Here is a 14,491-nt window from a genome sequence, read left to right as displayed (position 1 = left end):
GCTTCGTTTACTAGAAAAATAAAAACCACATAGAATTGACAAAATGAGTCAATAAATCTAATTTAAATTTTAAATTTTTGAATTAAAAAAAAGTTAAATTTTGATTTGAGTTGCAAAATAACACTCTTAGCCTAGTTTAAATTGACATTTTACATTTACATAGATTGACGCAACCTAAATCCAATAAATAAAAAGAAGTGTTTGAATTTGGTTAAATCAAAATGACTCAATATTAATTTAAGTTTAAAATTTAATAATTAATTTCATATATTTCATTAGACACCATAGGATATTACAAAATAATATACATTAATAATATTAAATATTATAATTTTTAATAAAAATTTATTATTTATTATTTTCTATTTACATGCTCTTAAGCACCTATTAAAAATTTTATAACTTAAAACTCTATCACTATTACTTAAAATATATTTTTTTATACCATTAACTCAAACCAATATGAGTTTAAGAAAAAGCAAATTGATTAATGATGCTACTTAAAAATTTTATCATTCATTAATTTATTTCAAGGTTCTTATAGATAGTATAATTGGAAAGATATAATCAACAAATTAACAATTGTTAAGAAAAGGACAATAGACACTTCATTTTATTCTTTTAAGACCAAAATCTAATTGTTATTAAAAGGAGGAGTAATTATAAGAAAAATGAATGAGTCCTTCTGTTATATATTATAAATTTGTAGGAATAAAAAAAATAAGAAATTAAATTAAAAACATTCCTTCAATAATTATGATTTATCATTATTTGTATATTCGAATAATGACATGATTAGTTTATTTAGACCATATTGATGTTTAATTATGATTTGTAAATTAACTTTTATTCTATGTCTCATTGGATTCTTATATAAATTTATATATTTTTTCAAAATTTTGCTCACTATGACCTTTTTTTTTTCTATTTATAATGCATATATTAGCTTACACTTGTTCAATGAACAACCAAAATGATCAATTGATGGTCATATGTTTTGAATGAAAATACTTTCACACTATAAAAAATAAAATTTTTGCAAATATTTGTACTCATTCTTACATAAATTATCTTTTTAATTATTTTTTCTTCAAATATATTTTAGTTTTAATACACATTTTTTTATGAGCCAAGGTATTAAAATAATATAAAATTTTATTAAAATATAAAATTAAGGTAATTAATAAATTTTTCTACTTTTAACATTTTATTTTTAGCTGTTTTATTTTTATACACAATCAATTTCAAAAATATTTTATTAAATATAATCTGTTTAATAATTTTTTATCTTTTCATACCATAGCCACTAATTTATGGATAATATTTTTTGTTCTGTTTTCAAGATTTCATTACCATCAAATATTGTCAGAATTAAATCCAATCAATTCTTATTAATTTTTTTTGTCCTTTTTATGATTTTTAAAATTTATAAAATAATTATAATTTAAGTTTATATTTGATAAGATAATTTCAATATAAATATAAATATGTATAATATTAAATTATAAATTATAATAAATTATATATATATATATATATATATATATATATCTCGATACATCACTTTTTCAGTTTTTTTTTAAATAATAAAAATATCTAATTATAAATATTCAAAACACAATAATTGATAAATATTTAATGAATCAACAAATGAAATTATAATTTTATTTATCAATTTATATATAATATATAGTTAAACATTATAACTGATAAATATTTACATAAATCAACAAATAAAAAAATAAAAATTAAATTATCATTTTATATGTAATATGTAATTAAATATTTTAAGTTATCATGTAATTGATATTATTTGTGTTATATTGATACTATAGTGTAGTTAATTTTATATATATTTATTATTATTTTAATTTTATACATAATTTTATGAATATTAGTAATTATAAGATTAATATCAATAATTATTTAAATTTATCATTTTAATTCAAATTTTTTTGTTATTTGAATATTATTTTATAAAAAATGTATGATTATTTGTTACTTTGTTAATTTTATTTTTAAAATATATCGATAGTTATGAAATAAATATATTTATCTCTCTTTGTTTAGTTTGTTGGTAGTTTTTATAAATCTTAATAAGTATTTCATTTTGAGAAAAGGATAGATGCTTCATTTTGTTGATCAAGACTAAAATCTTTCATAATTAGAAGAGGAAGAGCAATTATATAAAAGAGGAAGGAGACCTCTTTTGTTATGTATTATAACTTTGTATTAATAAAAAAAGAATTAAATTAAAATATTTCTTCAATAATAATAATTTATTCTTGTTTGTATATGTAAACAGTGATATAATTAATTTATTTATATCATATTTACATATAATTATGATTTGTAGATTAGGTTTAATCTAGGATTCATTAAATTCTAAAATAAATTTATATTTATTTTTAATATTTTGCTTATGAAAACCTTTATTTTTTAATGTATATATTATATTAAGCTTACACCTACTCAATAATCTACTTATATTCAATAATTGACTTATACTTAAAATTGATAGAGTGAGGTTAAGTTAAAATCAATGTTAGAAGTTTTATATTTTTAATAAAATAAGAATTATATTTTATTTATAATATTTATATGAGTTATTTATATTTTGTATAGATGTAATATCAATGATCAAATTTTAGTAAGTCCTTTAAACTATTAATAGAAAATAATATAAGCTTAATAAGTGAAAAGGTAACTTTTAGGATTGTAAATTAAGAGGATATTTTATGTCTTCTCACACGTTAAACAATTATCACTATTGATTTTATATTAGGTATTAGAGGAATTACAACTGTCGTATGAAATGCTCTCCCAAATTTACAATAACATAGCAAGCATTGAGTGGAAATTGGGTTCAAGACCGTTAAAGGATAATAGAAACTCTAATAAGTTTAAAATAGAAAAAATGGCCATAATTTATGGTGTACTTAATTTGAAAAAGTTTACTCTCCTCTTAATTAAAGAGAAAACGTCATGTCTCGTTAGAAGAATATAATGAATTAGTTGAAGAAGATCACTGTAATAAAGGTTCATATTTTGTTAGATTTATTTATTAAATTATATAAATTTAGGTAATCTTCAAATCCTTTTCTTCTCTTGTTAATTTGATGTAATGTACATTTATTTATATGAAATTTTATAAAGATTAAAAAAAATATCTACAAGTAATATAAGAGTCAACATTATTGTTAGGTGATTGAGATTTATGTTTGTAATGCAACTAGAGTTAGTGAAATATTTTTTTTCAGAAAAAATTCATCACAAAATCATGATTTTGACATATTATAGACTATCTTTAATATTATTTGTCTAATAATTTTTTTAATTAATTAATTGACACAATATATTGCCAAAGTAATCCATGTTGTAAAAAATAATTTAATTAAAATTATATAAATGTTAGTATAAGATTATTTATGCAAATTATACTCGACACAAAGAAAGATATAATTTGGCTAAATAATAGCATGTACATAATGATAATAATTATAAGGATAATTAGTCCAAAGAAAGAATGTTGTTTGACGAAACTTATTACCAATATTTAATTATTACTTTTAGAGTATCACTTACCAATTAATTTATATGTTCAAATGATAAAAATTAATTATCGTGTTAGTATATTATAAATTGTTAGCTAAGATTTATATTGTAAATATATAATTAATTTATTTTACTTTCTTCTAATATTTACTGTTAGTATTGTAAATGTTTCTACCCAAATAACCAATATCCTAATGTCTATCACGAGATTAGTGAAAGTAAATATATTTTCTTAGTGTTATATGTCATAAATTTTTATGTTAACTTTAGGTGAATTGACTCATTAATTCAATGGTTCACCAATTATTTTTTATTTTTGGTGTTTGGCATACTATTCTATTAGCCCACCAACCCATTTTAAAGAGATAAAACTAAAAATCTAGTCATTTTTTAAACAATATTGAGTAGAATAGCACGTTGAGGTAAGGTGAGCTGACCTGTTTTAACACCCCTACATCTATGTACAAGATAAAAATATAATAAATAAAGATTGACAACTTTTAGCTTACAGTCTCCTATAAACTCATTAAAATTAAATTTAAATAACTTTAATTGTCTAATAATTTTCTATTTATTCATATAGTTATATAATTTTTTAATTAAATTTAAAATATTCTTATATTTATAGGATTATGACACGAGAAGAGGACTTTTTTCCATACCATTTTCATATATTGAGATGATTTTATTAATTACTAAAAAATAATATTATATATAATGTTATATTTTTTATTTTTCACTTATCTTTTTGAATTCTTTTAAAAATATACCTTTAAATATCTAATACTAATAGTGTAAATAACATTTTTCATGTTAGAATATATATACATATGTGCATGATGTCATATTAATTAAGTTTTCTTATACATCCATCTATTAAATCTTGGACAAGACCTGGGTTATCTTTAGTTTGTATAGAAAGAAGATTTCTAATTTTATTTTTACTTAAATAAATTTAAATTTGTTAAATCAAAAATCACTTTTAGCCTTAAGTGAGAAATATTCGTTTGAGAACAAAAATCAAATAAAAGTTGTGTAGTGCGTGTTATAACGATCTCTCAATCTTCTCCCAAAACCCTCACTCGACAAACACTATTTGTCAATTGGGTTGTCATGGTAGCAAGTAGGAAAAAAAATAAAATCAAGCGCATAGTTTAGTGAGTATGGATCAAACACAGACACAGGTGGCAGCACTGTTAGTTCCCACACTATTCAGCCACCCATTCCTCAAGTTCTGGCAGCGGCATCCAAACCAGAATCATAGGCAGTGGTGAACCCACCAAAACCCAAACCTTTGAATTTGCAGACAACATAAGCAAGCATTCAAGGAAAACCCTTTGAAGACATAAAGAAGCACTACACTTTGCGGAAAGAACTAGGAAGACGGCAATTTAAGATTATGTATTTATGCACTGAGAATTCAAGTGGTCACACTCATGCTTGCAAGTCGATCTTGAAGAAGAAGCTAGTTTCCAAAATTAACAAAGAAGACATGAAGAAAGATATTCATATAATGCATCATTTGTCGATCTGGGCAACCAACATCGTTGAATTTAAGGGTGCCTACGAGGATCCGTATTCAATGCACCTTGTGATAAAAACCTATGTTCATGCATTGCGAAACATTTTTTTTTTTTTTTGAAATTTTGTTTAAGCGAATGTCTCTTACTAGAGTTAAAAAGAGATTTTTTCTCTAGTAAATTTAAGCAAAAATAGAAATAAATATCTTATTTTTGCATAAATTAGAAAGAATAAATAGTATTGTACGTTAGCATTGTACTTTTAAATACAAAAGAGTCATACATGTTTGATAATCAACTTATTTTTTCAGTATTCAATTTTTAAGTATGCCATATCATAATCCTATTTAATTTGAATATGATTGTCTCTAACGAAGAATACAGATGATCTATATGAAAAAAATTGTTTACATTATTATTATTATTATTATTATTATTATTATTATTATTATTATTATTTCAAATTATACATACTTAGTACAACGAATCTGTATATTTAAAAACTGAAATTAAATTTATACTATTTTTGTGCATAAATATATATAAAATATCAAAGTAGACAAACTCCATTCTCAACGCAAATAAAATCAATCCTAAAGTAAAGAGCGTGAAATAACTAGTTTTGATAGGGTGACATGCAGAAGCTCTACATGGACTCAGAGAAACTAATCTAAAATTTACTTGGTTGATAATTGAAGTTAATAGCCACGTAGAAGTTAAAATCCAAGTTAACTTTTATGGTTTGATGAAGATATTTATAGAACAATTATTAAGAGACTGCCCGTTTTATATCGACTGATTTAAGTGTTTAAAATTATTTATTTATATTTTTTAGAATAAGTAAAATATTAAGAAACTGCTTAGCCTAATTTTTTAATTATAAAAATAAAATATTTATATAACTAATATAAATATTTTAAAATAAAATAAATATAAAAATTGTTTAAAAATAAATATTTTATTTAGTATAAATCACATGTATGCTAAAAAAATAATATTTTCTAAAAATAAATAACACTAATATTTTTTTTAAAAAAATAAAAAGCAAATGATGGAAAATCTTATCAAGATTGATTGAGTTGATTGCGAAATTAGGTAAAATTTATTAGTTGGGAGAAAGCTTTTCGTACAGAGATGGAAGGTAAAATTAGGTAAAGTTCGTTAATTTAAAGGTTTTAAACTTACCTCCACGCAAATGCAAGAAGAAAATTAATGGGGGGTTTTACCATAAATCGAAGGCCAAAAAAATCATGGGATTTCACGCAACTGGATGGTTATGATTGCCAACGTTATCTCCACGTGTCATACTATGAATGGTGGTTAGGATATTCTCATCAATCCTGTCCCAGTTGACTACTCCATCTTCGAACTCTTCCTTAACCTCTCTTTTCTTCCCGGCTCATACACAACACACGAACACAGAGAGAGACAAAGACAGAGATACAACCCATGCCATCCATTTGTTCCAACCACAGTAGCAATCAATGAAGAACACAAATTCAGAATCTGCTTCTCTTTACTCCTTCTGAGCTGAACCGTTTTCTGAAGTGAATGGAGCTCTCTCTAACACTGACCCCTTCTTCTTCAACTTCATCGCTTCCACCTGCACTTGCTCACTGCTCCAAGCTAAGTGAATTTCAACCGAAGAAGAAGAGGGTACCCTTTTTCTATGCCCCTAGACTCTCACTGCGTTGTATTAAGGCTTCGGCGGAACGAACCGGTGACACCATCGATGATGGGGAGACTCGAACCGGGTTCACCAACCCTGCCATGGAAGTCACCACATTCAATCGCAGTTTCAACGACGCTGACTTTCCCGTTTGGGAAAAGATTGGTGCTGTTGTCAGACTCAGCTATGGAATAGGTGAGATTTTATCTCATCACTCCAACTTTTCAAATCCAATCCAAAGTGTCAAACTTTTGTGCTTCCCTTTTTCTGTCTTTAACTGAAATGAATAGTTGCTTGTTGGTTGTGATTGTGTCTTCTTTGTGTTGAACAAAGGAAAAGAAAAAAATTTGCTTTTAAATCAAATAAATGATTTTCCACATTTGGAAATGTGAAATTTGATTTTATTTATTTTGGTTTTCCTTGCCTGTTTCAGGGATTTATGGTGCCATGGCTGTTGCGGGGAGTTTTATTTGTTCGATCACAGGAATTGACTCTCTGGGGGGTTTCCATTTATCATTAGATGCAATTTTGGAAGGGCTTGGATATGCAGCTCCTCCAATCATGGCTCTACTATTTATTCTTGATGTAATTTCCTTCTTTCATATGTAATTTATATTGTGATGATAAGGTTGTGTTCTTTATGTGTAGTTTTCCTTTCGTCATTTGAATTGAGTCTTCTTTGGTGAAAGTTAACTGACATGATTATTAACATAATAGGATGAAGTTGTGAAGCTGTCACCCCATGCCCGTGCCATCAGAGATGTAGAGGATGAAGAACTTTGGAGCTTTTTCTATGGGATGTCCCCTTGGCAGGTAATTTGATAAAACTTGCTGCTTTCGCATATTGAATTATTTGCAATATAGTGTGGTGAAGAACGATTTAATTGATTCTGCTTTACAGTTTATACTGATGGTTGCTGCAAGTTCAGTGGGAGAGGAACTCTTCTACAGGGCTGCTGTTCAGGTTTGTTAACTATCTTCTGTCTCTGATTTTGGATTATATCTGCCTTGAGATGTCTGAAAAATAATTATTCGATAAGCCTAAAATTGATGTTAAACATGAAAGAAAATGATAGCTGTTAAAATTATGCTGCACAATTTTTATATATTATACCTTTTGACCAGTTTTGAGTTCTGTAAAATCTCGATCACTAAATTGATTTTTCAAGGAAATTGTTTTTAGAAATTTTGATTTGATAAATTATCTATATTGACTGATCAAATTTCATGCCATAAGACCAACCAAATTCTTTGAAGAATATAATATGGGAAATCATTGCGTGTATTGCTTTGATTTTTTTCTTGATGATTATTCGGAAGGGAAAAAACCTTGCTTTCTTTTTTCTTTTACCCTACCATTATCTGCATCTAGAGATTGACGAAACAATCACGCATATGCTTTGGTCGGTCCAAACTTGTTCCAAAATGAGAATAACTTGAGAAGCGAAGACACTTCTAAGTAGTAATCATCTGTGTTTTAAGTGTGTTGGACACATTCATACGTTTAGTTGCATTTTTATAATATTTTTACTTCATTTTTTTAACTTTTTTACTAATACCGGTTGAAATACTTCAATAATTTTATAAATTTTATACTTTAATTATGTCTATATATCTTGCTCATTTTTAAAATATGAACTCTCGTATGATTTGAAATTCGAAATTTTTGCTGTGTGCTCATGGACAAAAGTCTGTCGTATCAAATCCATTGTCCTGTGACATATTCCTACTCCCTGTGTATAAATAGAGTTTCAGAATGAACACATCTTCATTGTGAAAATAAAAGAAAAAAAATTGTAGACTTCATAATCTTGTTTTCTGCATGGAACACTATATCTGAGCTCAATAATTTATTGTTGCAAATGTACAGGGCGCATTAGCTGATATATTCTTACGCGGCAGTAATCTTATAACAGATGCTCAAGGAATGGCGTCTTTGGTATGTCTACCATTCTTTTACATGACCCTTCTTATGTTACAAGTATTTAAAGTTAAAATTTGTATTCCAGTGACTAACTTATGGTTTGTATGGTAAAATGTAGACAGGGGTATTGCCTCCATTTGTTCCATTTGCTCAGGCATTTGCAGCTGTCCTTACAGCTGTTCTTACTGGTTCTCTCTATTATGTGGCTGCATCTCCAAAAGGTTACTTTTGTCATTGCCCTTTTCTATAACTTATTTTTCCTATTTTGTTCTCAGCCTTATTTCCTAAATGTTCTCTTTTTCAGATCCTACATATGTTGTTGCACCTGTTTTACAATCTCGCTCTGGTCGTCAAGATTTGAAAAAGCTGTTTGAAGGTTCTATTCTTTTCTCCTATTATAGCTGAATATTGGAATCAATTCCCATCTGTGTTATTTGCAATCATTCTAGAGCAGTGAGCCACCAAGTCTTTTTCTACAGAACTAATTATTCTTACAATAAAGGCAGCTTGTGGTTACAATTGGTGTTTATTCTTGTTTTCATCAACATAATCATTTTTATCCTATTTGTGGCAAATGTTGTGTTATTTACTAATGATGGTGCATTTGATCATGTGAATGTCTTTGAGCAAAATTAGTTGTCATGTCAACTGATTAAAAAAATGATGGAATAAATAAACCAATAAAATTTCACTCCAACGTCTATCTCTGACTTGTACATTTTCTACATATGATGTCTTAATTTTACAGCCTGGTATGAGAAAAGGCAAATGAAAAAAATCTATTCCCCGCTTCTAGAAGGACTGCTGGCCCTCTACCTAGGTTTCGAGTGGATCCAAGTAATCATTAGCTTCACTTTTTATTTATTCTAAAAATTTATTTTGGTAGTTTGTCTAAGATTTCTAAGGTTGGAACTAATTTGTGTTTGTTTGGGATGCCTACGTGACAGACAAATAATATTCTTGCTCCCATTATCACACATGGCATATACTCCACAGTAATATTGGGACATGGCCTTTGGAAGATACATAACCACCGGCGTAGACTTCGTCAAAGAATCCAACAGCTAAAATTAGAAGAGAAATCCTCCAAGTAGATATTGAAAATGCCCTCCATGACTGGTTTTGGTAGAAAAAAATTGTATATGTATAGTTGTTCGTCATGTAAAGAGGAGATATGTATACTTGTGGTAGTTTAGGTCTTGAACTTACAGAATATGCAAGTTTTGATTACAGAAATTTCGAAATAAGCGTTGTAATAGCCTTTTCTTTTACCCAATAAAATGAGATAATCCAAAAGTGGGATTGATAGCATATATGTGGTTCCATTTGCCATTTTAGCCCCATTTTAGGTTGTTTTAACGGACTTCAGTATGCACATGAAAGTGGAAAGTCGAATGCTAACAAGGGACTGACCCAAAAAACATGATAGTAAAAGAGCGGTATGATAAACAAATAATTTAACATTTTTAAAAAATGATATATAAATAAAAAAGTTTCATTTTTGAGAAAAAAACAAGAATGAGATTTTTGAGAATGATAATTTGTGAATAAGTAAAAATAAACCTTGGTCTTTGTCATAAGTAAAAATAAAATTTTTCCACTATTAAATGTCAAGTAATTAATGATAAATACATCATTCCTATGAAAATTTAATAATACTCATACACGCTTTACATTTTTTTTTCTCATAAATTTCATTATTAAAAAGTGATTTAAGCCAATTTGAATAAATTTTTAAAAAAGTCACTATAGAAAAAAAGTTAAAATAAAAAAAAAACATTTCTTATAAAATTATAAACAATTTATACTTCTCTATTTTTTAAAATATTTTTAATTTAAAATAAAGTGTTTTTAACTTATGAAAAAAAAAAAAATTCATTTAAACTGCAATTTTCTCCTTAAAAAGACTTCTTCAGAAGTTTACTTAAAATGATCCTTAGTTAAGAATAAAAGATTTCCTTTACGAAACATTGGTTAAAAGAGAAAAAGCTAAAAGGATGAATGAATTATTTCTTATACCCAACGCCACCTAAAAGTGAAAGGACTGTGAATTTTCATTGGCTTAGAAGGGTGTTTCGCTTGAGAAATTTATGGCTAATAAAAAGGCAGCTTTGTCCATCACGTTGAAGAAAAGTCCACCAAACTATTCCTCTATACAATCTAATACTTCAATTGTATTGATATCAACAATAATATCTTCTGTAACCCACGAGATTCCAGTATTATTTGGTCCTCTGCAATTCTCAATCTTCCAATTTAGAGATAATGCTCGCAAACACCCGATATCCTTGGGACATATCTGTAAAAAGGCAGTACTCATTCTTGGCATGGTAAGTTGCCATTAGGCCTGGACATATTGTCAAATACAATGAGTAAGTACTTCAATTACTTTCAAATTCAATACGCATAAATTTGTTCTTAGGGAGGTCATACCATAGCCAGAAGTTTGAACATCAAAACCTTCCTCCTGTGACAGAGAAAGAGAAAAAGGGTGTGTGGGGGGGGGGGTATAAGTAAGGAATGTAAGCAATACAAAAGCCTTTTAAGGAACAATGAGAATATATTTTCACCTGCAGTTCCCGGATGAGAGGCAGACTCCCAGTAATTGAGTAAGGTTTTACATGCCCAACTACTTCTTCAGTTGCTTCGCATAATACATGGAAACCTCTAGAATTAAGATCACAAGCAACTCCAGACATTGCCTCATCAAAAGTTAGAGTAAGGCTGAAAAGAAGAGAACAGGAACCCTATTTAGTTAACAGTACAGATAATCTTTAGTTAATGAAAACGATCCAATCAAGGGATTGAAATAAAATTTCAAGTTACTAAAAATGTAGAAAGGCCGAGAAATTTGGAGTTGAACTCTTCAGTTGAGTTTGCTAATTAAGGGAGGAAAGACAAGCCTCACCTTCCTCTTAAGTTTTCATCAGGTAGGACATATTTGGAAACTGGACCCCTTGTTTCTAACTTCTGTATATTCTCATTAATGTCGTCCACATATTCTTGCAGCTTCTTCATTACATCCTTCACACTGATCAAAATATTAGGGTATTGGGGAGAGGAATATTCATAAAATAACTGAAATCTCCCACCCTCGCGTGTTTACTTCTCGATAAAGAAATAATTTGCAATTGCAATATGCTAGTAAAATTAAGAACAAAAATTGAACCCGTGACTTCCAAACGACTAAAATTTGGCCATACTGTAAGATGTAGCTTACTTGTAGAATGGAGTTAACCTGCAATAAGGGAACAAACAAGGGAAAAGATATCTGTAATGCCACACCATTCCTAACAAAAATGCCTTGAGTAATCCTAAGGAGGAGAATAAACCTGACATCTCCTGAAACAGTACATTCCCCTGGAATTTGGTTGATTCCGCCTCCTGGATCTGTGATAAAGGCATAATAATTATGAAATTTGTAGGTTTTGCTTTTTATTAAAAAGAAGTGTGAAAATAGTTACTTGGGGCCCATAACTTACAACTCCACTGGGTTGGTTTCATGGTTGAAGGGGTTGCAAACCCATAAACCTGTTCTTGGGGATGAGGTGGGAAGTCTTGGTAAAATCGTAACTGGATTTCCTTTAGAGCATCCATGGCTAGCTCCAGTGGATTTATAGCCTACAAGTATGAAATGGAAAATAAGTTTACTACAATGATATTTACAACAAATATGCCTTGATTGCTACTTGTGCCCCACATTATTATTCCACCTCATGTCCATAAACTTAGAGATATGTTGTTTTTATCAACATCGTTTATATAGTTCTCTGTTTGGGTACTTGGTCCACTCAAGCAGCAGGCGTAAGGCCCAAGAAAAATACAAATACATAATTGGCATTTGTCTCTGGGAGTATACCGAGCAATTATAATCTTCTTTGTTATACAGAATCAAGCACAGGATGCAGCCTGTGCTATTTTCTACTCCTTAATTTTGTCATCAACGAAATGCTTGGTATAATCAGGGGTGAAATCAGAGTAGAACAGAAATATTTAAATTTTTACTGTTTCTAGGTAAAGTTGAAAAATAGGTTGAATGTTATTAGTACTGATCAAATATTGTTGGGGTGGAGTGCCACAGAATTGCAGTTCACTCACAATGATCCCACATTTTTTTATACCATGTATAAAATATTATAGCTAATTTTGTAACTCCCAACTTCCCCTCTTCTTGGCCATTTTCAGCTCAACTAAGTATATCCTAAATTTCTGCAAATTAATTATAGTCTTCATCATAAACAAATGCAGAGTTCAAGAAAAGCAAATATGTTTGTTCCCTCACAGTCACGTGCTATAGCCTCTCAGAATATCAGTAATTAGAACTTTGTCAATATGATATTATGTTTTTATCATAGAGAAAACATCATTGCACGAAAAATAAGAGAATCATTGAAGACAATAAAGTAAGAGCATACTTTATGAGCTAGTCCACTGTGAAAGAGCTTCCCCGTGACATGAAGCTTCCAAGGTATCATACCACCAGTGCCAACGCAAGGTTGTTTATCTGCAGTGTCGATCCAAAACCTGGGAAAAAACTGCAGAAATTAAAACTTCCAGAAATATTAAAATCGGAACTGAAACTGCTACAAAAAAAGAATAAAATTAAATTTTCTTAAAGAGACAAATCCAGAGCAATTAAAATACTTCTTGAATCTACAAATGCAAGAAACAACAAAGACTTACAGCGGGCCACCCTTGAGCTTGTTGAGTAAGCCATCTTTGACAAGTGCATCCACACCAACACCAGTTATTGCAGAATTCTCTTCATTGGCTATGAAAACAGCAACAACAGTTGATTTCAAAATTGGCTTGGTTTCGCCAAGCTTCCTCATGAGTTGCGTGACAAGAGCCACGTGTCCCAAACAATCAGTAGTTCCACGACCTCGAAGCTTATCCGCATCGATGCTCAAGGTAAACGGATCAAAATCCTGCAGGGACAGCGAAATAGGTGTAAATGTGAAACAGTAAAAAAGGAAGATGAATCGATAAATAGATAGATACCCAATCATTGGGATTGGCAGTGACGACATCCATGTGGCAGCCGACGAAGGAGAGGATTTTGCCGGGAACGGTTCCAGGGTACTCGACGATGAGGTTGCCTCTGCCGGGGAAATAGGTGACATGGTTGAGGAGCAAGGGACCGCCGCCGGTGGTGGTGCTGAAGGGTAAGAGAGAGTCCACCACGTGCTTCACCACCCTGTCCTCTTCAGGAATAAGCTCCGGCGGGTTGTTCTGCACGTGTTTCGATTCCCCAATCAGCTTTGACAGAAGGGACACGAACGAATCCCTCTCCAGATCCCCTAATGTTTCTAACAAGTTCCATGTCGCAGCCATGGTAATTCGAAATCCTTCCTCCTCTTCTTCTTCCTCACTCCCCTACTGTTTCTCTGTCTCTTACAGATTTTTTTTTTTGTTGGTCAATTTCTGTTCAGTTCACGCATTCTCTCTCAGGCTATCTGGGTGAGCTCATCTATAATCAGGCCAGACTGAATTTATCTTGGGCCAGTGATGATTCTATATTTCAGCCCATATATTTACTTCTATGACAAAAGCCCATATAGACAAAAGCCCATATAATCGATCTAGTTATACGTTTTTCCTATTGTTATTAATCTCGTTTCTTACGTTAAGTTTAATTTTTTTTAAATGATTAAAAATCAATAAATTTATTAAATTTAAATTATAAAATTATAATAAATATAAATTTTTAATATTATTAATCTTTAAAATTAACCCTTTTTTATTGACTTACTCTAAAAATACAATAGTATATTAACAGAGTGAGTGCCGAATTTAGTCCAATTACACGAATTGTATATATAT

At 29.3% G+C, this 14,491-nt stretch overlaps 2 protein-coding genes across 2 annotated transcripts; one reads left to right on the top strand and one right to left on the bottom strand.

Annotated features, from left to right (window-relative positions):
* Nucleotides 1-6,451: 6,451 nt before the first annotated feature.
* Nucleotides 6,452-9,973, top strand: LOC113868439. The gene is made up of 9 exons (XM_027504019.1): nt 6,452-6,939; nt 7,178-7,329; nt 7,462-7,557; nt 7,646-7,708; nt 8,615-8,683; nt 8,787-8,889; nt 8,973-9,044; nt 9,417-9,505; nt 9,616-9,973. The coding sequence occupies exons 1-9, from the start codon at nt 6,627-6,629 to the stop codon at nt 9,760-9,762; spliced, it is 1,104 nt and encodes a 367-aa protein (XP_027359820.1). The 5' UTR covers nt 6,452-6,626; the 3' UTR covers nt 9,763-9,973.
* A 597-nt stretch (nt 9,974-10,570) lies between these two features.
* On the bottom strand, nt 10,571-14,112 carry LOC113869015 (acetylornithine deacetylase). Its single transcript, XM_027505099.1, has 10 exons — nt 13,670-14,112; nt 13,352-13,596; nt 13,084-13,192; nt 12,151-12,289; nt 12,001-12,058; nt 11,889-11,906; nt 11,577-11,699; nt 11,239-11,392; nt 11,102-11,135; nt 10,571-11,015 (listed from the first exon to the last, which is right to left on the bottom strand). Exons 1-10 carry the CDS (start codon nt 14,000-14,002, stop codon nt 10,912-10,914), a joined length of 1,317 nt encoding a protein of 438 aa, XP_027360900.1. The 5' UTR covers nt 14,003-14,112; the 3' UTR covers nt 10,571-10,911.
* Between the last annotated feature and the right edge of the window lie 379 nt (nt 14,113-14,491).

The sequence above is a fragment of the Abrus precatorius genome, unplaced genomic scaffold (genome assembly GCF_003935025.1).
Source record: "Abrus precatorius isolate BTA unplaced genomic scaffold, Abrus_2018 Scaffold6, whole genome shotgun sequence".
Taxonomy (NCBI): domain Eukaryota; kingdom Viridiplantae; phylum Streptophyta; class Magnoliopsida; order Fabales; family Fabaceae; genus Abrus; species Abrus precatorius.
This window is presented reverse-complemented; position numbering and strand designations above follow the sequence as displayed.

Coding starts and splice junctions, on each gene's coding strand:
- LOC113869015 (XM_027505099.1), bottom strand. CDS start 14,002: ATGGCTGCGACATGGAACTTGTTAGAAACATTAGGGGATCTGGAGAGG. Junction 13,597..13,669: donor CTGCCAATCCCAATGATTGG/GTATCTATCTAT, acceptor CTGTCCCTGCAG/GATTTTGATCCGTTTACCTT. Junction 12,059..12,150: donor GAAACCAACCCAGTGGAGTT/GTAAGTTATGGG, acceptor CCTTTATCACAG/ATCCAGGAGGCGGAATCAAC.
- LOC113868439 (XM_027504019.1), top strand. CDS start 6,627: ATGGAGCTCTCTCTAACACTGACCCCTTCTTCTTCAACTTCATCGCTT. Junction 7,709..8,614: donor TCTACAGGGCTGCTGTTCAG/GTTTGTTAACTA, acceptor GCAAATGTACAG/GGCGCATTAGCTGATATATT. Junction 8,890..8,972: donor TGTGGCTGCATCTCCAAAAG/GTTACTTTTGTC, acceptor TCTCTTTTTCAG/ATCCTACATATGTTGTTGCA.